At 42.7% G+C, this 23,826-nt stretch overlaps 1 protein-coding gene across 12 annotated transcripts in view; it reads left to right on the top strand.

Moving 5' to 3' along the window:
- The window catches only part of CADPS (calcium dependent secretion activator), a 203,218-nt gene that overhangs the window by 131,934 nt on the left and 47,458 nt on the right, over positions 1–23,826 (top strand). For 4 of the 12 annotated variants that reach the window (XM_058031860.1, XM_058031862.1, XM_058031867.1 and 1 more), the window contains exons 14-21: positions 1,019–1,120; positions 1,945–2,008; positions 2,734–2,857; positions 5,248–5,316; positions 6,175–6,192; positions 15,327–15,442; positions 20,896–21,052; positions 22,024–22,165. In XM_058031860.1, the coding sequence (XP_057887843.1) occupies positions 1,019–1,120; positions 1,945–2,008; positions 2,734–2,857; positions 5,248–5,316; positions 6,175–6,192; positions 15,327–15,442; positions 20,896–21,052; positions 22,024–22,165 (792 nt within the window). The remainder of the gene's footprint in view (positions 1–1,018; positions 1,121–1,944; positions 2,009–2,733; positions 2,858–5,247; positions 5,317–6,174; positions 6,193–15,326; positions 15,443–20,895; positions 21,053–22,023; positions 22,166–23,826) is intronic. The other 8 variants (XM_058031861.1, XM_058031868.1, XM_058031872.1 and 5 more) reach the window with 5 other exon arrangements.

Genomic DNA, 23,826 nt, shown 5'->3' on the forward strand with positions numbered 1-23,826 from the left:
AGTTGCCCAGGAGCACACAAATGCTGAGACTTTGCTCTGCAGCGATGGAAGCAGAGCCAATGATTGTGTGCCTGGCCGATGCCTTTGGTGGATGGGTGGATCAGAGTCGCTCCCTCCTCCTGCCTGGGATGCTCTGCACGGCAGGTTTTGCCATGTGGGTGTGGGGGAGAAGGAGGGGATTGGGAGTGTTGGCACCAGCATAGGTGCAGGACAGAATGGCACAGGGATCAGGGCGTTATCCAGCCCCCAGGAAGAGCCTCAGCAGGGATTGTCTGCACACTGTGCTCCGTAAAAGATGAGAAATGCCCCAAGGCAGCAGGACCTGGGTGTCTCACAACACACTCCTGTGCACTCCTCAAATAGAGGGGCATCAAGTAGTCTGAGAAAATTTGAGATAAATTGCATAATGTGTTCGTTTTTATAAATTAAAATTAAACTACTGAAGAGGCATTGCATTTCCATTGCAAAATGCATGTCACTCTTCAGGCACATTTCGACAGAATATATTGAAGATGGTTCACTTCAAGAAACCTCTATAATGGGGTGATTCAGCAGCTAGGAAAGAGTGCAGAATTTTATATTCTGTTTATATCCATGTCATTGATATTCTTTTATACTGTGAATTGTGTTAAATTAGCAGCTGAATTTTTCTGAAGAAATTCAGACCCTATTTTGCCAGCAACTGGCTCAATCCTGACATGAGAGCTGGCACTGCACTCCCTGCATATACCTGTATTTTGAGGGAAATCTGCTTTTCCCAACTTCTTTAATAATAAAAATAAGGGGGTGGGGGGTATCCACATCTAGGTTATCACTGTGAGAGAAGATACTTGTCTATTTGTTTATTCTTGATACTTTGGCAGCGGTGCTGCTGCAGCCACCCCTCTGTCGGCATGGCACATCCTTTGCCCTGGGTCTCACAGTTGCTGAGGGTCCTTTTGGAAAGGACAGCATGCTGTGGGATGAGATCCCAGGGTGCTGAGGTGGAGTCTGAGTCATTGTGGCATTTCTCCTGCAGGCCTGACGGGATAGGAACGGTGACTGTGGACGAGAAAGAGCGTTTCGAAGAGATCAAGGAGCGGCTCCGGGTGCTGCTGGAGAATCAGATCACACATTTCAGGTAAAGGCACAGAGCCCAGGCTGAATGCGAGAAGAATGATTTCCTCACAGCTCCCTCCTATAAGCAGCAAAGCCAAAAGGCAGGTTTTGAATGCACACAGGAATTTTGCATAAGTGACACAGACCTACACAGGGCAGTGAAGCATGTTTATAGCTGCCGTGTGATTTTAAATATATATCCTTTAAAGGATATTTCAAACCATCTTGCTCCCATAGGCATGGTAAAGCTGTGGATTTTGTCTAAAATATAACAACAAAAAATCTCTTATCCTTATCCTCTTATTTCTCTGTTCCTCTCTGCTCAGTTATAATCCATTTACCTTCTCCCTAGAGTTGACAGGCAGGGCTTTCTGCAGGGATGTCACAGTATGGAAAGATACCCCCCAAAAAAAGGGATGAATGGCCCCCAGCACACTGGTCAGGTCAGGCAGGCTGTGCATATTCACACAGATGGGTGATGTGCATTGCCTACACCGTGGTGCATTGCCAGGTCTCTAGCTGGAAATAAATGTCCCTTCCATAGGGTCTTTTTTCCCCCCATTTTTAGAAGAAGGTATTATCTCTCCAAGGAGATCTAAAAACTCTCCAGGTAACACCCAGATTTAAGAAACTGCTAAAACTCTCAGCTTATTACTAACCCATATTCTCTTTTGCTGCCTTAGTCTACACCCACAAAGCCTTTCGGAAAGTTACCCTATGGAAAGGCTGCTCATTCCAGGCAGAGACTAGAGAATTGCTTGGACAGACTTAGGAAAGCATCTTTATGGCTCAGGAAAGGTTTTCATGTGCACTTGGTCTAATGCTAAGATAATGTGCTTTTTCTAGGTACTGCTTCCCATTTGGCCGTCCAGAGGGTGCACTGAAAGCCACTCTGTCACTGCTGGAAAGGGTAAGCACAGAAACAGAAGAGAGTAATTAAAATGACCTGTTCTCATATATCCTTCTATCTCAAAAAGCTTGGGGAGCTGTTGGCTTTGCGTAGGACATGTAATTAATGATATCTTACACTGAAATGTGGGGCTTAGGTGGGGTTGGTGTCTCCTGCCTCAGCTGAGAGGCAGGTGTGTAGCCTGACCACTAAGGGCACAATATTCTGTGTCTGTGTTGTCAGGTAAGGGTGAGGGGTCTGCCTGGCAAAGGTCCACATCACAGACCTTTGGCAGCAATGCCTGGCTGCTGCCTGGTGAAATTCCCATCTTGAGGCAGACTTGTTCCCTCTGGATGTATAAAACCTGCTCACCATGATCCTCTTCCCCATCCCCACTCCAACATCCTTCCCACCTCTGCTAACCTACAGTGTGGCCAAGTCCAGACCCAAACCCAAGTCAGTCAGTAGAGCCTGAAAAGGGCAAAACATTGCTTGGTACTGGGCAAGTTGTGACAGATTTTAATGTCATACCCTAAAAAAATCATCACGGACTTCAGGATGTAAATACAGAAGGGGAATAATACAGTCCCACATCTTAGGCTGGCCAAGGTGACCTTGCAGTGAGTCCTGTGATTGTACACATGCCCTGAGAGCCACACAGCACTAGCATAGGAATGGCTGTTTGTGCTGGGCTTGGGGAAAAGCAGTTCTGTGTGCCACAACAAATCAGATTTTCTTGTGTCAAGGTTCTGATGAAAGACATAGTTACTCCGGTCCCTCAAGAGGAGGTAAAAACAGTCATCCGTAAATGCTTGGAGCAAGCAGCTCTAGTCAATTATACTCGACTATCAGAGTATGCCAAAATTGAAGGTAAGGCTCTTTCTTTCTGAAATTAAAATTTTTCTTATGTTTCTAGGTGGCAACTTAGGTGGCTGGGAGCTCTTTAAAAAAAGCTCATTTGCTATTTACTCTCTTGTCGGTAAAGCTGTTGTGATTCAGAATCATTTTTGTGGTGTTGGCTTCGGAAGCAGTTAAGAATGGAAGCTATGCAAATCATTTCTTTTTCTGGAAAGGAGAGAGGAAACAGTTAAAAAGAGCTGTAGCTTTTTTTTCCTTTGATCGTTAGTGCGTTTGGCCAGTGGTATAGTATTCAGACTCACGTCGTGGTTTTAAAAAACAAATTGAAAAATACTTGGGATGTCATCTTTACAGCTGAAGGTATACTGCAGCTAATTGCTTGTGACACTTCAGGAGACAAATGAAAAATAAAAAGCTGAAAAACTGTTTAATCTATGTTTAATCATTTGTAGCCAATTTAAAATGTCTTTTTTTTCTGGGTGTGTTTCATTGTCTTTGCAGTTTGCATTGCAGTCATTGATCAGTGATCCCATACTTGCATCGGATTTCTTTCTTGTCACTCTGAATCTGGCAAAGCTGATATTTTTGACCTTTTAAGTTATGAGAGAATAATAACCAGTGACCAGTGACACATGTAGCCATCAAAAAGACATTTTAAAGTTTGCTGGAGGATATGTGTTACTGAAAGTCTATGATTCAGTCGTTCTTTATATGTTATCAGTTTATGTTGGTACTTTGTTGGCTGCTCTTCCCGACTTCAAACTCCCTCCCAACTTTTTCCAAGTTCCCAATTACTTAAACCTGTGTGTTCCAGATGAATGGTATGTTCTGACTCTGGGTTTCTGTCATATGTGGTGTGAAGCTTTCCCACGGCCAAGATTATTGTTGTATGCCTATAGGACAATATTGAGAGGAGGAAAAAAACCCCAAACTAAAACTCCCTCTGATTTGTTCTTCGTTCTTGTTTACATGAAAAATTGGGTTGTTATTATATGGCAAATTGTCCAGGTTCTGTACATGACATGTCCTCTCTTTTTCCATTTTTTTTCTGTCTAATGATGCAAATTGTGTACCAGTGGTAATGAATTCATTGTTATGCATCCAGTGAGAAACACTTAAGAATTGGGCACTAAAAGGATGTTTATCAACTCTTGACTTGGTAATGAGTGACAAAAATAGAGAAGGAACGAAGGTTTCATAAGCACTGTATTATCAGGCAATTTATCAAAGTACTCAACTTCAGAGGATACTTTAATTGGTGTATTCTGTAAAATGCAATGTTTAAATATATTTGACAAGGATGGAGAAGGATTGAGAATCAAAAACAGCTTTTCTGTTGATGGATGCTTCTACCCAGGGCTGGCTCCCTTAGGTTCTCTGTATAAATATCACTAACTCGTTGGTAAGATTTGCTCTCTTCTTTCAGATAAATCTATGCAAAAACAAACTTTATGATCTGTAAGTAAAAATGCATTCATTTCCAAAGTAGAACAGTTAGTGTGTATTTTTCCTTTTGTGCCTCAATTCTTCTTGGTTGTGTTAATTATCTGCCCTCTCTTTTTGCACTGTGACTTTTAGGTCTGGGAATACTTTGAAGCAACAAACCTATTTTTTTTCCAGCTGCCTTTTCAGGGAAATAGTTCATTCCACACTATCTGCTCTCTTCTGCTTTTCTCCTCCTTTATCTGTGATTGGCCACAGCCACTTTTTGATGCTATTTCTACAAAAGTGGCTGTAACACCAATTTCCAAGCATGCTGGGATTGTTAATTTGAACAACCCAACATCCGCCAGCTGCATGCATCAGGTTTTCTCTCATGAGCATAGTCCACTGCATATTCAAATACTTCCTAAGAAGAGCAAATGACAAGTTTACCTTGGTGAGACACATTCCTGTTCACTGGACATGGCTTTGAAATCTTGCTTTTGAGTGACATTTGAATAGCCACGTGTAAGGCACTTTTGTCAGAAATGCAGAACCAAATCAGTGGCAGCAGTGCTTAAGGCTATGCTTATGAAGAAATACCTGTGAAAGCCTTAGATACTGAAGGCTGAAATCCTTAGTATCTTGGAGCCTTAAACCAATGAAAATCTATTTCCCTCTATTCATGATGTTTTGATCATTATATTCTTGCAAACAGTTCAGAGCAAACCTCTAGAGTCATGGTCACAGCCTCTCTTGTGACTCATGGGCATGCTGAATGGTTAATCCAGTAGATCTCAAATTTTAACCCTTCTTTTTATTTTTCTTTCTTTTTTTTTTTCTTCTTTTTATTCTGTGTGTATCCCAAAATACTCTGTGGCTTTCCTTTTAACCTGATATGAAGTTTTCCTCTGACCTATAGCCTGTAACCTCTTTACCTCTGACCTAAGCCTCTTGCATGCCCAAATCCTCTTTTATAGGGAAAAAGAGAGAAATGTATGAGCATCCTGTCTTCTGCTTGGCCTCTCAAGTGATGGATTTAACCATTCGTGAGTACCTACCACCCTCCTCTCCATGCTGTCCTCACTTTCTCTGTTCTCATTACCTCAAGAAAGTCCAGATCCAAACCAACTCACTCTCCTTGCTTCAAGTCTTTTAGCATTGGCTTGTCTGTTGCTTCTGTCTGTGAAACCCAGTGTGAGAAGTCCAGTCACTTTCTATCAGCCTAAACCAGGTTAGACAATTAACCCATCTGTTTGTGACAAACTCAGACTGTCTGTAAGTTTTTTCAGTTCTTCTTTATGTCCGTGACCTGAATGCATTTTTACTTTGCTTCTGTGTAACCCCAGTTTGTAAAGTGCTTGTCACTGGTACACAATCAAAAGGTAGCAGCTACATTGTGGAGAAGTGAGCTAGAGGTCAGATAAAGGACACTTGGAAAAAGCCATCCCTTTGCCTGCGTACAAAATCTTTACCCAATCCTGTGTATAAGATGGTGTAAGGCTGTCCTTTCTCTGTACATCAGATCTGAATGTCTCCTGTCTGTTAGCTCTCAGCGAAAGGATGCACTCTACTTGCTCTCCTCCTCGATTTTTTTACTCACTCCTTTGCACCGAGCTCTGGAGGGGACACCCCGACCCTGCTGTCACTCGGAGACCCCCTCTGTGTCCTCAGAGCTCTCCCTCTCTGGTTTTCTATTTGTGCAGCGTTTTCTCTCCATGAAAGGAGCTTCCTTTGGTAACCCCACGCTCGGGGGGGCGGGGGGCGAGACGGGGCGACTTTTCTTTTTTCAAATGTCATATATCACGCATAACTGGGGGGCTGTGCGGTCCACTTGCTCATTAATCCTGCATATCTGTTCTTGTTTCTCTCTTTTCTCTCCTTGTTGCTTTCTCTCTTTCATATAGAGAATCAAAAGGACGCAGGTGAACAATTGTATATGCATTATAAATTGTTAGGACTGTTGAGTTATATTTATTTTGTTTTCTATTTTCATAGCTCCTTAAGATATGTACTCCTTCAGGCTGAAAATGGAGATGCATTGATACTTAAGGAGTTAATTTGTGCTGTCTATATAATCTCCTTTTCCTCCTTTCATAGAATAGAGTGTAGATTAAAAATACCCTGTAGAGATGTAGTGCCTTCTTAGGAGACAGTTGTAGAGGAGAATCTAGTCTTTGTAAAGAGAAGGTTTCTTGTTTTTCAAAAGAACTGCAGCTCATTTTGGGTGAAAAAATGTTGGTGATTTGGCCATTAATTTTCCACACCTAACAAGCACATTTATAAGTAAACTAACGTTCATTTTTGGTTTTCATACCTTCTGTTTTCTGCCCTGATGGGAGGACTGGGTTTTTCTTTATTTCTTTATTTCTATTTATTTGTTAATGTGTAACAAACAATCTGGTGGGACAGAAGTCGTGTTTGTCTCTCGTTTATAACCTGTGGTGACATGTAACAAGGCAAAGGCTCAGCTCAAGTGCACATCTCTGCAAAAGGGATGGTGGAGCTCTGCAGCCCCTCTTCTCGTTTCTGTTGTATCCCAGAGTCCTAGTTCCAAAGTCCTTGAAACTTGAACTGTTCATTTCTTTTTGTGAGTAGATTGTTCTGTTTTGTGGGGAAAAAAGAAAGGATCTGGTTCATTTCAGCTCTATTTGCACAGGGAAATTGCTTTAGAAGAGCAGTACACAAGGCTGGGCCAGGTTCAGGTTTACGCAGACCTCCTCAGCTCAAATTTGGCCCATAATCTATTGCCTGATAGTAAAATGAATTGTAAATAACAATCAATATTTAGAAAATGCAGACTAATTTTTTCTTACATTTATGAAAGGTGCAAATAAACAAAAGTAAATAGAACACTCCCAATTATTACCATTAACTGTAAAAATTAGAGTGAGCACAGGCTGTTGGGCATTAAGCACAATAACTGCATGGAGCATCGTGCTTGCTGCAACAACCTGTCACATGCCTGCAGTTTAGAAGTTCAGAATGACATTCCCATGGCCCAGCTTGTTTAAAAATAACCTGTTTTTTCCCAATGCTTGGAGCAAATAGAAGGGCACAGGGAGTTGTGACTCCACTGCTTTGTGCCCACAAATCTCCCTTGGTTTTAAATAAAAAATTTTCAGGCAAGGTCAGCAGGACTCACTTGAAACTGGTTCCTCAGCTGAAGTGGAGTAAAAAGTGACTGGAGTTTGGCCTGACTTTTTTATTTTGCCAGAAGCAAGAATAAAAATAATACCCTGAAAACAGCTTCTTAAACACACAAGTGTTACCCTTTAGTTGTCCTTTCTCCTGAGATATGTGTAGTCTCTTGTCTTGCATTAAAATATTGAAATAGAACATTAAACAGGGAATTGTGCTAAAAGAATTTAAAATAAATTACTTTAATTATTAATCAGACAAAGCTACAAACACTCAGATTGATAATTGTAACCTTTTAATAAGTGTTTGTTTATGTAGGTCAGAAATACATAATTTTAGAAAATAATAACTTCTCCATCCCTTATGCACGTGAACACAAGTGCCACTTTGCACTGCTGGAGTTGGGTACAGGCAGCTTCAGAGGTGGTGCCAGCCAAGGCAGAGTTGTCAGTTTGACAATTGATTGTGTTTGGTGTAAGACTGAGAGCAGGGAGAATTCAGTTTTCAGGCTAAGTAATTCTCATATTGCAATTTAGGTTTGGTCTCCGTAAGGAGAGGTTTCTCGTGGTCGTGCTGAGTTGGTGCACAGAGATGAGCAGTGAAGGAGACAGATCTCACCTCGGTGCTTAGTGCCAGGGTGTGGGTGGCAGAGCAGTGGAACATCTCATGGAAAATAGCTGCAGAGCAGAGGGACCTACTGAAGTCCTATTGCTCTGTCCCCAAGGCAAATTGAGCTATCCAAAAATACCAGGTTTCTGCTTGTTTCTGCTTGTCCAGCAGCAGCTCCATCCCCTGTACAGGGAAGGGGTGTCCCAAGGGCACCACACCTCACCGTGCTGCAGGGCTGGCACACACTGTCCTGGCACACACACTGTGTGGCACACACTGTCCTGGCACACACACTGTGTGGCACACTCTGTCCTCCCGGGGTGGGCTCCTGGGCAGGCTCAGCCTCACGTGAAAGCACATCCAGTGGCGATGCCAGGCGTCTGTGAAGCTGGAACCCACTGAGTTCAGGGGTCACTGCTGCCCACAGGGCACTGAGGGGCAGCTGCAGTGCCTGTACAGAGGCAGACATCCCCCAGGTGCCTGTGTCAGGCTGGGTGCCCCCAGAGGAGAGAGACTGAGCAAGGCAGCGTGGGCTGCACCAGCCCGAGCTGGCAGCAGCCATGGAGCATCTTGGTGGTTCACTGGCCCCAGCAGGCGTGGCAGGCGTCCTGCGCCGAGGCAACAGGTGCAGGAGAGCTTGGTTTCAGACTAGAGCAGCACAGCAGGTTGTTGAGGAGCAGTGGCATTTTCCAAGGCAGTCATACTGGCCCTTGTCACAGCCCCATGCTCACTTTACGTCACTCGCCTTCCCTATTTCTGGATGTCAGCCTGGGAAGCTCTGTGCACGTATCTGGAGCTCAGCTGAGGAGCTGGGCTGCCTGTCAATTGACCAGGTCCTGTGTGATCTGTCAGCCCAGCCCCTGCTAGCCAATCACTCCAGAATTTGTGATAAATCACAAAGCTTAAAAAGAAAATAAAATTACATTGTTTGAGTAAATAAAAATGTAAAATATATGAAAATATCAATCTTTGTGTGCAGGAGTGGAGGCTGAAGTCATTAATGAACCCTATACTTTCACTCAGGCATGACTATAACCTGTATCCATGTGTGCTGAAATGCTGCTTCATTTGTTTCATTCCTTGAAGTGGCACTGGGCTGTGTTTAACAAAGAATTGTTACGCAGCTTTCAAGATTTCCTCTTGACTTTTCAAAGGCAGTGTCTAAAGCAGTACAAAGTTATTGCAAGAGCTTCAGAAATTCAGAGATCTGCATTCTGATATTTTCTTTCTATGGGTCTCCCACAAACTGTGGGAGCGACTTGCTGCCTGGGGCATGAGACACAATTCAGATAGGCACAAATTCTTCCCTAGGCTCAATAATCATTACAAAATTAGGAGAGCAGTTCTCTCTTCAGTATGTTGAGGTTTTGAGGTGAATTGGCATCTCTTTCTGAATTAACAAAAAATTTATATGATTTTTTCTTTCCTTTAAAATCAAACATCTTATTTTGAGAGAAAAAATACCATGACTGAAACCCCTTTCAGATACATGCAAATTAATTTCATGAGTATAATAAAAGGCTTCCCTGCCTTGTTCTTGGGTTAAGTCCATTATGCTTTATAGTTTTCTTGAAAACAGCAGCTTTTTGTATTATTTTGATTATTGGCTTACAAATGAATGCACACATAATACTTGGATGCTAAAGCCTTTGGCAAGGGTCATATATTTTTAATAATTATGAGGAAATCATTGAATCAGTGGCTATGCTTCTAAAAAATATGAAAAATCAATAATATTCTTCTCCTGCTGCAAGTGTAATTCTTATTGTTGCCGATGATTTAGTAGCAGAAATCACAGTGCTGAGGTAGAAATACGTAGTTGGAAAATTTTCCAGTCTGTAAAGAGCCACACAGAATGAATTGTGTGCAATATCTATACCTAATGAAGCACAGATTTATCAATATACCTGTTATTGCAGGCTGAAGATCATTGCAAGCACAAACCCCGAATTTTTCAAGTAATTGAGCTTCTGCAAGTATTTATGTGCCAGTATAATGCAGAAGCATAAAAACCTTTTAGAAGAGTTTGTCCAGGAAAGCACTTTGTCAGGCAGTAAGAATTTGCTCCTGATTTCGGTGAGGAAGGTGTTTAAATCTTACTCCTCTGACACACATGAGCAGCAAGTACTAGAGCATTTCTGATACTAAACTGGCTGTAGTGGGGGATCAGAGAGGAAAAGGATGGGAAAAAAGAAAAGCCAAAGTGAAACAAAACCTGCCACATGCTGCAGCTGATCACGAGCAAGTGCATTAAAATCCATCCAGCCTCGCACATCTCCCTTGCTCTGAGTGGGAGATGAGCCACCCCTGAAAGGGACCTCACATGTCACCTCTGAGACCTGGACCTAGAGAGGTGTGTGAGCTCTAGTGCTTCATAGTGCATGGCTCTCACAACCCCACTTCTATTTAAATTTACAGAGGAAATGATTCTTTTTCCTTAGCCAGACCCTAATCTTTTAAATTTTCATGCGGTAAAGAGACAACAAAGAAAAGCACGAGTTGGGGCACATGGGTGTTCAGTGCCCACAGGAACAGAGAGAACTCTTCCCCTCCTTCACCTCCAGGTGGTTCTGCAGCCGTCATGCAAGAGCCTTGAATTTGGGTCTGAAAAACTAAAATGTGTGAAAAGAGCTGAATATTTGTGCAGATTGGGCCAGATCAGAATTATATCAAGAGTTTGTTGCTTAGCCTGCTCCAGTGCCTTGTGGGAGCTTGTTTCCAAGAGTGGGGGGATGCCAGGAGCAGGGTAAGGTGCTGGAGGGGTCTCTCACAGGCCCCCCAGAGAAGTGAGAGCCACCCTGGGGCACTGTGCTGACAACTGCACAGCGGGAGCCTCCTCCAAGCTGTTCTGTATGCGCTGCACCAGCAACTCGTGAAGATGCTGCTGCATCTCTTGCCTTTTCCTCCTCCTCTTTCTCTATTAATGACTTTTCCCTAGGACAGAAAACACTTGTGCTAATCAGGCCCGTTCAACACTCTGGAGTCTGGATGTCTGTGAAGCCTAGGAGCTATTTTTGGATGGGTAGCTGTTAGGGATGCAGGGGCTGGACTCCACATTTAAGGATGCTTGAGGGCTGCAGTGCTGACGTGTGCAATGGGGTGAAACTCAGATTCCTTTCACCTTGACTTTGGCACTCTTAGGAAGAGCTCTTTCTCTTTGACACCCCCAACTTTGCCACCCAACAGACTCCCCTGGTTCCCACCCTGTGGTTGTCAGACATGGGTGGGAGAAGATGTGCAATTCCCTCTCCCCACCATCCCTTCCCATCCAGGGACCTTGGCACAAGCTGCTCTCCATAGCAGTGGGCAGTAAAATACTCTTCCTACATTTTCATGTCAAGCTCAGGGGCAATCAGTGAGTAGCCAAATTGAATTCTTGCTTATTTTTTAAAGCAGAGTGAAAGTCATTAGGCCAATGCCCAAAAAAGCAGTTATTTTTGTCACTTGAGGGGCTGAGAGGTTTGTTTCTGGAGATAAAGTCACCCTTGCTAAATGTTGATCAAAGATCAGGATTACTCCAGAGATGGAAGAATAGATTTGCTTTTCCCCTTGTAAGAAAACAAGGAAAAGAAAGAAAGACAGTAGCTTGAATCTGAGAGTCTGAATTAATCATTACACAGCCTAAATGACTAAAAATGTGTGTGTGTGAGTGTGTGCATTGTATGTGATTTTATGTATGTGTGTATGTATGTATGTATGTATGTGTATCTATCCCTGTGTATGGAGAGGGGCACCAACCTAACTCACACTCCTTAATGGTTTACTCGAATATTCTTTATTATACTTCGCTAAGTGTTGTAGTTCTGTGAGAAATAAAAGCAATCAGAAATCTCCTTTACACAAGCCAACTGATTTTTTTTTTCCCCCACTGGAAAATGCAAGCAAAATGGCAAGGACTTTTGGCAATAGAATGTCCAGATAAATATGCCAGATTCCTTGCAAATGGCATGATTAAAAATAGTCACAATGCTGCTAAAAACTGTTATTAAAAGGAATAGAAACTATTGTGTTAATATATTCACAGCATATAATTTATTCTCTTGGTGTATGTAAAAGGAAAGGCTATTTTCTTTGAATTTTTCCTATGCTGATATTGTAAACTATATGACAGATGGGTCAAGTCCTGATTGCAGTATTCTAACATTTGGAATAGCAAGTAACATATTTGATAGAGCTGGCAAGTTTTTATATATGATTCAACCCAGAATATAAAAGCCACTAGAATTCCAAGTTGAAAATAATTAAATGAGCTGGAAACGATCAGGAACCACACATTTTTAAGTGACAGATTTTTTTACATGTTTAAATTGCACAAGAATATTTTATAGCTCCCTTTAACCAACAGTGACGTTTAATTCTAAAATGTGTAATTGATATTTGCAAAGCAATTAATTCCTATGGCTCATTATTCTATTGCTAAACGTGCCTAAGCATTGGGGAGCTGACTTCAAGTTGTGTTTTTTAGTTCACCTTTTCTGAATTCCAGAGTTTTAACTGAATTAACCCGTCTCAGTCTCCTGGTGTGACTGCACTAAGTGTGGTTTCATACTTGCATTGAATTTTTAGCTTTCTGATTGCACGGTGCTGTAGGACTTTCGAATCTGCTGATTTCTAGAATACATGTTGTCAAATGGTGTCATTACCGTGTAATACCCCAAATACCGATAAGCAAAAACCCAGCAGCTTATTCCATTCCTATTTGATCATTTCTGCTTATGTTCCTTTCGAAACTCCCATCTTTTTTGTCACTGTTTATGAAGTCATTTGTCTCTTTACTTTTGGCGTCTCTCTCTCCGTCACGCACCACCAGCCCGTCCGCCCAAGCCGAAGCCGCCGGCTGGGCCACCACCATCATCTCCTCAAACGCAGACTAACATGATAGATCATGTGCTCAAAGGCATGGCCAAACAGCCGCCAAGTACTGTAATAGTCTTCCTTTCTTTTATTCAGTGGTTTCCTAGTCTAGCAGCCGCTCGTGTAGCCGTAGAAAGCTAGTCCTCATATGCAGCTTGGTACATACAAAGCACCTAGCGCGACGTGGTAGGCTTTAGAGATATAGAGGTAGCATTTATTTCAAAATGTCCACATTTTTTTGTCTAGCAATGTCTGACATATGCAACATTTTCAAATATCAACGTCAGCACAAAATAACATTGTTGTTGCATAACATTTTGCATGGAAACTATAAATATGTATGAGCTTTACATGATGTTGGATGAAATGTTTGATAAGTATATCGTATACGTTTCATGTAACTGTCAGTGCTCCAGCTATCTTAGCAGAATATTCTGATGTATAGTAACTTAACCAGGGAAATATTTAAAATAAGAAGGAAAAAAATTAAGATTGACATCTGCTGGCTGCCAAAGTTATATAAGCATCAATATTTTCTTTAAAGACAGCATCTTTGAGCAGTTGTTCTTATTAACACTTTTGTCTTTTAGTTATATTTGAGAGCAGATCAATGTTGCAAATGAGAATGGGCCTGATGCTGCACTGATCAATGGAAAAGCTTCCCCTTGGCTTTGGAGGTGCAGAAACAACCAGATCTTACTGAGGGACCTGTCTTTGGGCTCCTTTTGCAAACAGAAGTGGTTTCTACTTCTTGTAGCAGTTGAGGTGCTGGATAGTGTAGGACAGAGACTGAGGAGATAACCAGGAGCTTTCCAATTTCAGTATTTGCTCAGTAAATTATATTAAAGGGAACCTTGATTTTTTTTTTGTTTGTTTGTTTCCAATGATACAACAAACAGCAGCAAAACTGGAGAAGAAACACCCAAGGCCCTTATCTGTGCCATAAATCAGTAAAACTATAGGGTTCATTTGCATGGTACTTTACCATCCCTCAGCCAAGCTGAGCCCCTACAGGGCCAGACTCCAGCTTGCTGAGCTCCTCCAAAAACCAGCCACATTTGGGACTGTCCTGAAACATATGGCTTTCCTTTTCGTGGGAACTGTGTAACCTGTAGACAGGTATTCAGGGATAACTAGGGGCTGGCAAGGCTTTGGCACGGAGAATGAAGTCCTGTAAGCTCCCTGAGCCTTCAGCAAGGCAGGGGTTTCTCCCTGGGTTATCCAGTCCAGCAGAACAGGCCACCTTGTGCAACCTCAAGCTTCTGCCCCACCAGTAAACAAGATCAAACACTAGGAAAAAAGAGGGCATGTGGAAGGCTGGAGTGAGATGCCCTGTGAACACTTGGCCTGTTGGCATATGGATCCCAAGGGGCAGATCTCCCACTCCACTCCTGCTCCAAACAACCATCACAGGGAGAGTTTGCCCACCCCAGGGCAGTGAGCTGCCCATTGATACCATGGAGAGGCCAAAACACCTATGGATGCAGAGGTATGGAGGGGCTGTGCAGTGAAATGCCTCTCTTTGCCCTTGCTGCTCAGGAGAGCTGCGCCTGGGAGCTGGGTGTGAGCCAGGGAGACGTGTCTGTGGTCAGCTCTGTGGAAGCTGTCCTGCAGGGAAATTGTGGCTATTTTCTTTTCCTCTACGTTATTTCTAATGCAATGCTTTAAATGTTCCGTATTGTTAGCACCTCATATTTTTAATATGTTATTAATAATATGAATTACCTGGAAGAATATAATTTAATTGTTTTTTAGAGTTTACAGAAAACACTGCAAAAGGACTCAAAATAGGTAAACACCAAGCTCCAGGATTTAAACTCTTTGGTTTGTTTTTTTGAGGTTTTTGTTTTAAAGTTGTGTCTCTTTTCCCATATAAATCTTACCCATGACTGTGGGATTTACCACTTTTCACTCCCTCCAGCATGCATAACTCCTGACCCTTGTGGAGTTAAATCCTGGAGCAAGACAGACCTGCAAGTTTTGCTTTTAGAAGCAAGTGACATTTAAATTGCTCGAGTCTGACAATTTATTACAAGTGCAGACAGATTTGTTTGAATTGATCTTCTTAAAAGAATTTTTAAATGATATAGATATGATTCCTATAATAGCATCATCTAGATTGAAGGATACATATTGTTCATACATTAGTGGCCAGATGCTGTCTTTAGGGAATGTGATGTTCTTATTTGAGCTAATAAAGTGCCCCCATAAAGCAAACCAACTCAGACAGTATTGTGCAATTTGGAGCTGGAGCACTGTATTTTCATAGTATAATAACGAATGTGGCTTTCTGGTTTGCTCAGTACTAATTATATAAGCATTTAACATATGCATGAAAAGATCTTTTAAGCTGCAGAATATTATGGATTTTTTTTTTTTTTAACCTCTAAAATAACTCACTGTTCATCTAGCTTTTCACCCTGCCTTCCTTTTAACTTGAGTTCTTGTACTACAGAGAATGTAGGCCGGTTAGTCACACCAGCTAAAAAGTTAGAAGACACAATACGTCTGGCAGAGTTGGTAATTGAAGTCCTACAGCAAAACGAAGAGCACCACGCAGAGGTGAGCAGCGTCCCCGGCGAGGTCGTGTCCCCACAGGTCTCCCACAGGATCCGGTGGGAGCTTTGTGTATTTGTGTGATGTCTGCCCAGCTGGTGCTGGTTATCTTTTTTAAAAGCTGGAAGTACACTGGAGTACGATGGAGGCAAGGTGCACTTCAGGAGGAATGTGTTTTCAGACGGGCGGGAGGGCTAAAGGATGAATTAACTGAGTTGTGCTCTCCTTGATGTCAGTCTGCAGCCTTTCTGACAGGGCCAGTCTGGCCAAAATATTCACCACCAGCTACCTCCAAGAGCAAGCCCATCCACTTTCCAGAAAGGTTGTATTTCCAAATCCTGAGCTGTGCTGTGTGCCTCCAGCCAGCATGAGCGGGGTCCCTGCCGCAGCTGCTGTTCCTGCTGTCTGGGGGGAGCAAGGAAAACTGCAACAAAACAGAACCATTCTCCTGTCTGCCCCTTTCTGAGAATTCAGGTTGTTTCCAGGGGTCCCCCTGGGCCTCTCCAGTACATGATTAACTCACCTGGTTTCCTGTTGGCCTCTTCTGCCTTGGTTTATTGGTAATACCTCAATGACTAGTCACAGAGGTTAGGATGAACTGTGCTCTGTTACTCATTGTCTGGGTTATCTAAAGCCTAATACAACCACTCCTAACTCTTTGAAGTACCTTAACAGAAAGATTTGTGTATTAAAACCACTGAAACCATGTCATAGTCAGATATACACCAGAAAATCGTGAGGCTTGATCCTGGAAACACTTGGTCCCACAGGCAGCTGGCATGGCTGGCTGTAGTCCTGCTCTCAGCACGTCAGGACATTTCTCCCTGAGCAGGTGATGTTGCATACCCATGTAAGTATTTGCAGGATTGAGCCTTGAGTTCTCTGTAAATCTGGTGCTCTTGAATGCGTATTGAAAAGTTAATAATTTTAAAATTCAGAGTGAACAGTTATTGTTTATGACTGTAGGTTGCACTAGATTGTAGATTGTTGCACTCTTTCACTATTTTCTCTTTTCCTTCCCATTGATATATATATAGATATAGATATACTCACAGTATTTTTCATTAAGAGCATTTGATAAATAATTTCACAATCACCTAAAAATCATTCCAGTGTGTATTAAATATGCAGTATAGTTTTACTTATTGATAATACACAGCAATCCACAAAACCCAACTAACGCCTGATTACATATTTAAATTTCCTCCCTGTTTTTCTACTGTTCATTCAATCTTGGATGATCCTGGCAGGGGAAAGAGGTATGTGACTAAACCGAATGAAACGAGTCACTCCTGTCATATTCCGTGCATGCCCTCTCAGTGCCATGTTTCCTACTGGGATTTTACCCTGGTTGCCCTCGCTTCCGTAACTTTGACCGAGGAATGTAACAGCAACTTTGGGTCGGCTGCTTGCAGAGCTGGTGGCCTGACACAGGAGGGTAAATGTGGCATAGCAGTCCAGTCCATGCATGCAGCAATGGGTATATTTTACGAGCGCTGCAGTTACATCCCAACACAACCCTACCTGCCTGGACTCGCTCCTCAGCCTGTTGTTACCTGTTGTTTGCATTCACCCCACCTCTAGTACACTGTGGTGGAGATGGACTAAGTACTACACGAGTGCCTAGAATGGTAGTGGTCTTCCTCTGGTTTTGTCTGTATGTGCCTTGTACTGGATATACAGTATTTATATGTAGAGAGAGAATATATGGGGTGAAGAGTGAAATAAACCTCCTTTTTACTAAAGCAAGGAGTGCTTGAGAGCACTGTGCTTGTGCAAAAACTGTTTTATTCCACTCCTCACCAGCACAGGCTGGATGTACAACCAGCTGGGAAGGAGCTGTTTTTTAAAACACAGCTTATTTTGAAAAGAGGAAGCAGTTGCAGGACCAGTCACACTCAGCCAGCCATGCTGCCAAGATCCTCACATGATGAGGAAGTCTCAGAACTGTTCTCCAGCATCTTTTGTGTCACAAGGTTTTGATTAGAGACAGAAGGTTAATGCCAAGACAGATAGGAGGCATCCCCATCCCTTGTTCTGAATGGGGACTTGGAAGGATGAACTCCATCTCTCTCCTGAAGCCCAGCACACTGTCGGTGCATTTTGAATCCCTGTCCTGAGGGTGGCTGTGGCATTTCAGCAGTGCACAGGCAACTGGCCAGCTCTCTGCACACTTTGAATTGCACCCAGGGAAGGGAGAGAAGAGGCTGGGTGGTTTATCACTGATTTTTATTATGTGTTGTAGCTACATTATACTGTCACTGTGCAATGAGCGTTGCTGAGGTATTACACTTTATTTTTCCCCGTGTATAATTCCAGGTGACTTTTTTTATATGTTGTCACACACCTGGAGAAGGCTTGACCTGTGAGGTGTGACTCTTTGGTCTACTTCGGTTATTCAGTAGAAAATTGCACTGCTTACTGAAGAAATGCCTTACTTTACTAAAAAGCAATAGTTTTTGCAATTAACATATGCCCCTTTTTTCCCCATGTGGACATTCAGGCAGACTCCCTAATGAAAATGTAGAAAATAATACTCAGAACATGTTCAAAAACCATTACAAGAGGAGTATCGTGTCTAGTCAGTCAGGTTTGTCTTACCCATGAGAAGGAAGCAACGCAGCACAGGCAGAAATAGCAGAATCTGTGTGCCTATGTCTGTAATCTGGGAGCAGGAGGTCTCTGGCATTCTATCATCTCTCCCATCAGATGTCTCCTAGCTCCCTTTCCCTTCCTCTGGATGACTGATGACAAATGCCAGGGGCAATGTCATTCACCTGTTTTTAAATTTGTGTTTTCTCTCTCTATGTATACATATGTGTATATGTATATATGTATCTTAACTCCTTGAGGTCATACATATATACATGTGTATCCATGTGTAAAATATACAATAATAGGTGTGTTTGGCTAGAAAGCACACTTTACATTATTATTTAAGCAAAGCAGGTAAGTAGATGGTAAATAAATGAAATTTTACCATCTTGAAAAAGGTTTTCTAAGTATGGTGTTACCAATCCTACTTACAGAAATTAGGGAGGAGGTTGAGGATCCTGACAGAAGTTTGAGAATTACGGAGTTAAAATTTGACTTTTCAAGCAAAAGGAAAACTGTTACTGATTTGGGCATAATTTTTTTTCCACCAATGATCATATGCTTTTCTTTTTTTAAAATAGCTCTTTTTTTCCTTTTTCATGAAAGCAGGTTCTTATTGCAGGACTCTGAAGTGTTTATATTGGGATTTGCTACAGAAAATGTTCTTTGGCCTCCCCTCTTTTCCCTTCCCCCCAAATGCCGGTTGCCATCGTAGGGGTCACTCCATGCCCACAGACCCAGGGCAGTGTTGGGTGGGTGCCAGCATGGCAGGCTCTGGGCAGGCAGAGCCAGAGAAACCACATCAGAGCAAGGGCAGCTCCCACAGCCCCCCTGAAAACCACAGCCTGGCCTTGCTGAGATAAGACCCTGCACAGCCCCACTGCTCAGCCGAGCTCCTTTCCCACCCACCTCTGTGAAGAGGTTGGAACAGGCATCAGGAGCACACCTGACTCTTGATGGTTTTGGTTCTTCCGTGGTCTCTCAGAGGTTTGATGCCTCCCAGCATGGCACTCACTGCCATCCAGCCCTGTACCTGGCTGGAAACCAGCACCAAATGTGGAGAAGTGCTGAAGGGCTCTGCCCCACACCTCAGCCCCACACAGGCTCCCTCACCTTGGTTTGACTTTCCCAGAGTGAGAGCTCTGCAGACACCCAGGGCCACTGTCACCACTACCACTGTACCCTGAGCATCCCCAAGCAGGAGATGCTGCAGCAGAGCTGGCCAGCTTCCTCCATGGGCCTGAAGCTGAGGACAGCCTGCAGACAAAGACTCTGCTGTAGCCACCTTGTCCCCATGCCATGACCACTGGGATGCTCACCTGCTGGTGTTGCTGCTTCAGGCATGGGCAGACACTGAAGCTGTGCCTTCATCTTCACCCCCATTACAGGGCAGCCCAATCCTAAGATTAGTTTGGGGGTCATGTGCTTATTTTGGTTATTTGTTTTGCATCTTGGATGTGCTCTGGGATGAAAATGCCGAGTGCAGTGCCCAATCTATCCATGCCTTCACATCCATTTTGTACCAACTCATGGAATAATACAGGGCAGTGTCAGTCTGCTTTATATTTTAAAGGATTGAAGGAGTGGAAATAGTTCCAAAGACCCCCTACCACTATCACTGGCAGCTGAGAAGCTGAGCCAAAACAGGAAAAACTATGGCAGTAACCTGTTTTGGCGGTGCTGTTCCCTCTCCATGACCAGGTGAACCAGTAGCTGGAATTGTGCTGTGCACATCAGTGAATCAGAACTGAACCCTGAGTGAAAGCCCATTCTGCTTATTCATGTCTGCAAAAACATACAAAAAATGCCCCTCCCTGACGGGCAATTCCTCTTCAAACTGATTCCTCCATTCCCAATGCCCTCCGTTTCATCTCCACTCTTGTGCCTAAGCTAGAGGTTTCTTGCCAAGTGCTGCAAAGCTGTTCCTGAGCTCCTTTAAGTCACTGAGTAATTTCCTATCACTTCCAAATGACAGCACATGGTCCTGTGGACAGCTCTTCTCATATTGCATGTTCCCAGCCAGAAGTGACTACTGAACACGCATGCATGCATTTGCAGCATTCACATCTGAGCCATGTATGATGTGAATGCCACCTCAGAGAGCCCGCACAGCGAATTTTAAGGACCCATGTGCATGAGAATGAGTTACCTCACTGATATTTTTTGGTTTTCAAGTTTAGAATATGTTTTTCCTGCCTCTGTGAAAATATAGGCTTGCCATAGATTTTTTTTTTTTTTTTACCTTGGCATGTTGATAGTAGAGCTTTGTAATGGGTTTCTAATCAGCAGCATCATGAAGGTAGTAGTGTTAGATAACGATGTAAAATGAACAGTGCTGTAATAACTTTTACTGGTAATGTTTGAAATATCTTGAAAACAGGGTGTGAATGATTTAGGGCAGAGTTTAATGTCTCAGGCTTCTAGTTTTTCAAGTACTGAATCCAAGTAGAATTTAAGCTGTTGAAAAACACGTCAGAAAACCCACAAGCACAGTGAAGAAACTCCCAAATTTCTGTACTTTAGAAATAAGAATTAGTTGATTTTTTTCCTGATAATTTGCATCATTAATGAAGTCATTTATTGTAAATTGAACAGATGAAACCTTCTCTGCTATGTTACAGCTGCATGCCTTTAAAGTGGAGCTCTGAAGAGACCCTCTACAAGAAAGCTTTGTGTTAGAACAGCAGTGCCTAATTCTGTGATTAGCACTGCCCATGCAGGCTAGCACTCAAAGCACTGTTCTCTTTACAATAAAGATAGTTTCCATGAGATGCTTTTTTTTTTTTTTTTAAAGATATGTGGCCTAACATCTTTCCCTGCGCTTTATTAGAACTAATACACATCTTTATTATCTTTTTCTGCCAACTCTGAAGGCCTTTGCTTGGTGGTCAGACCTGATGGTAGAGCACGCGGAGACGTTCCTGTCGCTGTTTGCGGTGGATATGGACGCAGCGCTAGAGGTGCAGCCCCCAGACACCTGGGACAGCTTCCCGCTCTTTCAGCTCATTAACGATTCCCTCCGTAGTGACTGTATGTATTCTGCATTCTGATCACTCCCTTTCCAGTGGGCTGCTCAGGTTACTGATCGTGCTTTCAGCCTCTCCTTGCTGCACTGAGAACTGAGATGGGTGGAGATTTACAGACTTACAAACTCCTTTAGCACCAGCTTTTATTGCATTGCCACTAGAAAAAAGCACAGCCCTTAAATCACTGCAGTCAAAGGTGGGAAGTTGAATTTTATTTTGCTTCATCTTCTCAAGTCTCTTGGTAATGGCTGCCTGATAAGCAGGGAATTAGGTACTCTATATCTGTCATTAAATGTGTGTATTGTTTTAAACGTGTGTACTGCATTTATTTAGCATGGAGTAAGCCAGTCCTTGCTTTAAGATTTTATTGAAGGAAGGAAAATACTATAGTAAACGGAAGCAGAAGTAGTTCAGAAGAATAGTGCTTTGTGAAATAAGACAATTCTCCAAAGCACTTGGGCCCATGCTTTCAAAACCCATGTTTTGAATTTGGTGCTTTCCTTCATAGTCCAACGCTCCCTGGGGAGCTGGTGGCAATATTGGCATTGCCTTAGCTAGGTCCTAGACCAGGACCTCAGCTAGCTTTCTAAGACTATGTGAAAAAAGCCAGGGACTCATCCTTAGAAAGCAAGCTCCAGCATCATGGTACTGAGCAACCAAAGAAGAAATTATTTTCCCACCTGCTAAAGCCATAATGTTTGCCATGCTGTGTTTCTTACACTGGTTTTATTCACAGGAAGTGATAATGTATTTGTAAGTTTTACATTAATGGAAAAGAAGGTTCATTGTCTGTTTATTTGTTTGGAGTAAGAAGTCATTCCTGCTGTCTGTGTCATGAACTCTGGCTCCTGTTATGTTCTTGAAGTTTTCCTGTTCACTGACAAATTCGTTGTTTGATGAAGTGCCACGCTGTGGTTTGTTACAGAGGTTGTAGTAACAGTAGTGTCTTACTATACTTTTATTTATCTATTCTAGATAATTTGTGCAATGGAAAATTCCACAAACACCTCCAAGACCTGTTTGCTCCACTTGTTGTTAGATATGTCGATCTGATGGAGTCCTCAATTGCACAGTCAATTCACAGGGGCTTTGAGCGGGAGTCATGGGAGCCAGTAAAGTAAGGAAACCTCCTTTGATACAATCGGAATTTGGGTGCAAATGGATGGAGATTCATATAGAGGTGAATTAGCAAACGTTAGACTGGACATGCAGAAAATGCTTTAAAAGTTCTAGTTTAATGCTGTAAATAGGAGGCCTGATCTCTTCAGGATTTTCAGGTTAATGAGGGAAATGGTATTGGCTTTTTGAAATGCATCGCTGCCTCAGTTTGAACCGTGTGCCTTTGAACAGGGAAGCATGAAAATGGGAAAACCTTCTTAACTGCCATGGCTTTTTGGAACCCATTCTAAAGGGCCTTTTCCAATGCTGCTTTTGAACTCACATAGCTCCTTTTCAGAACAAAAAAATCTCGCTTCACTGTGTTCAGTTCCAGCCCTATAACCCCTGTGAGTCATTGCTGTATTTATTCTCAACACTCATTTTTTCCACCCACCCTGTGGGGGGAATACTGCAGTGTGTGCCTCTGGCATCAGCCCCATGGCTGATGGCTGCACGTGTCCCCATGTCCAGGGCAGCTCTGCCAGTCCCAGCTCCTCTGCCTGTAGGAATAGACATGCAGAAACCAAAGTGAAACCTGGGCAAGATGACTCAAGCATAATGATTTCTTACATTTGGAAAGCTAGGAGTTTACCAGCAAGAAACTGGGAGCCTGAGAAAAACCCAAATTGAACTCAAGAGCTGGTGAATGATAAAAATGTGACATGTGCTTTGGATTACTGTTGTTATTTCACAGGTTTTGAAGCATTGCTGAACCCTGTCATGCTTGCTCTATAAAGCCAAGTCAGATCCTACAAAGGGAAATAGCTAACTTTTCCTTCTAATAAAGATACTAAAAGAGAAAGATGGACCCTTTGCAAGTGACATGAGTCTGGCAGTGCCTCAGACCAGGAAATGGGACCAGGTGACCTCTGGAGAGACTCTTTTCCTTGCTTTTTTTGTCATTCTCTAAGGAAAGTGAAATGGCACCACGCTCTCAGAGGTTGCTGTATAAAAGAACGTGTGGTCTTTCAGGGCTTTTCACACCAAATATGTTCCGTTTACAAGGAAAAGAGATTTTGTTCAGCAGCCAGCCTCCCATATGCAACCTGGAGTCTGAGTACCCAGGTTTTTTCCTTTCTTTCTTGTGCATCCTCAGCATCCGTAAGGATTCTGCCTGCCAAATCTCGGGCTTTTTCTTGACACCTGATCATCCCCTCTGTTTTGAGTGGGGTTAAGTGGCTGGCATTCAGGAGCCTCTCTCACTTTCCATTTGCTGTCTTTGGTCTGCAGGCTAACAGGATTAAAGATCCTAAAAAATCTTGTTTCAAATAAGCAGATGTGACCCAGAAAACATACAAGAAATAGATCTTTCGAGTAGGAGAATGCCATTTTTACAGCCACTCCTTCAAGCAGAATTGCACTTCGAAGTTAGCATTAACTTCAGTTTCAGAGCTCTGCTTTAGTAAAAAATATGTATTTCCTTGTCTGTTATGAAACAGAGGCAGTTAACTCTGTGTACCTGTCCACCTGGGTCAAGCACTCAATAAACAAATCATTCCACTTTTTTTTTTCTTTTATCAGAAGCTGTCATCTTTTTTGCTTTTTAATGACTTCAAGGAGTTAACTATAGATGTCCATAAGTACTTGGATGTGCTACTTGCCTGTCAAAATGCTTTGTCC

Source organism: Melospiza georgiana, chromosome 11 (genome assembly GCF_028018845.1).
Source record: "Melospiza georgiana isolate bMelGeo1 chromosome 11, bMelGeo1.pri, whole genome shotgun sequence".
In the NCBI taxonomy this organism is placed as follows: Eukaryota; Metazoa; Chordata; class Aves; order Passeriformes; family Passerellidae; genus Melospiza; species Melospiza georgiana.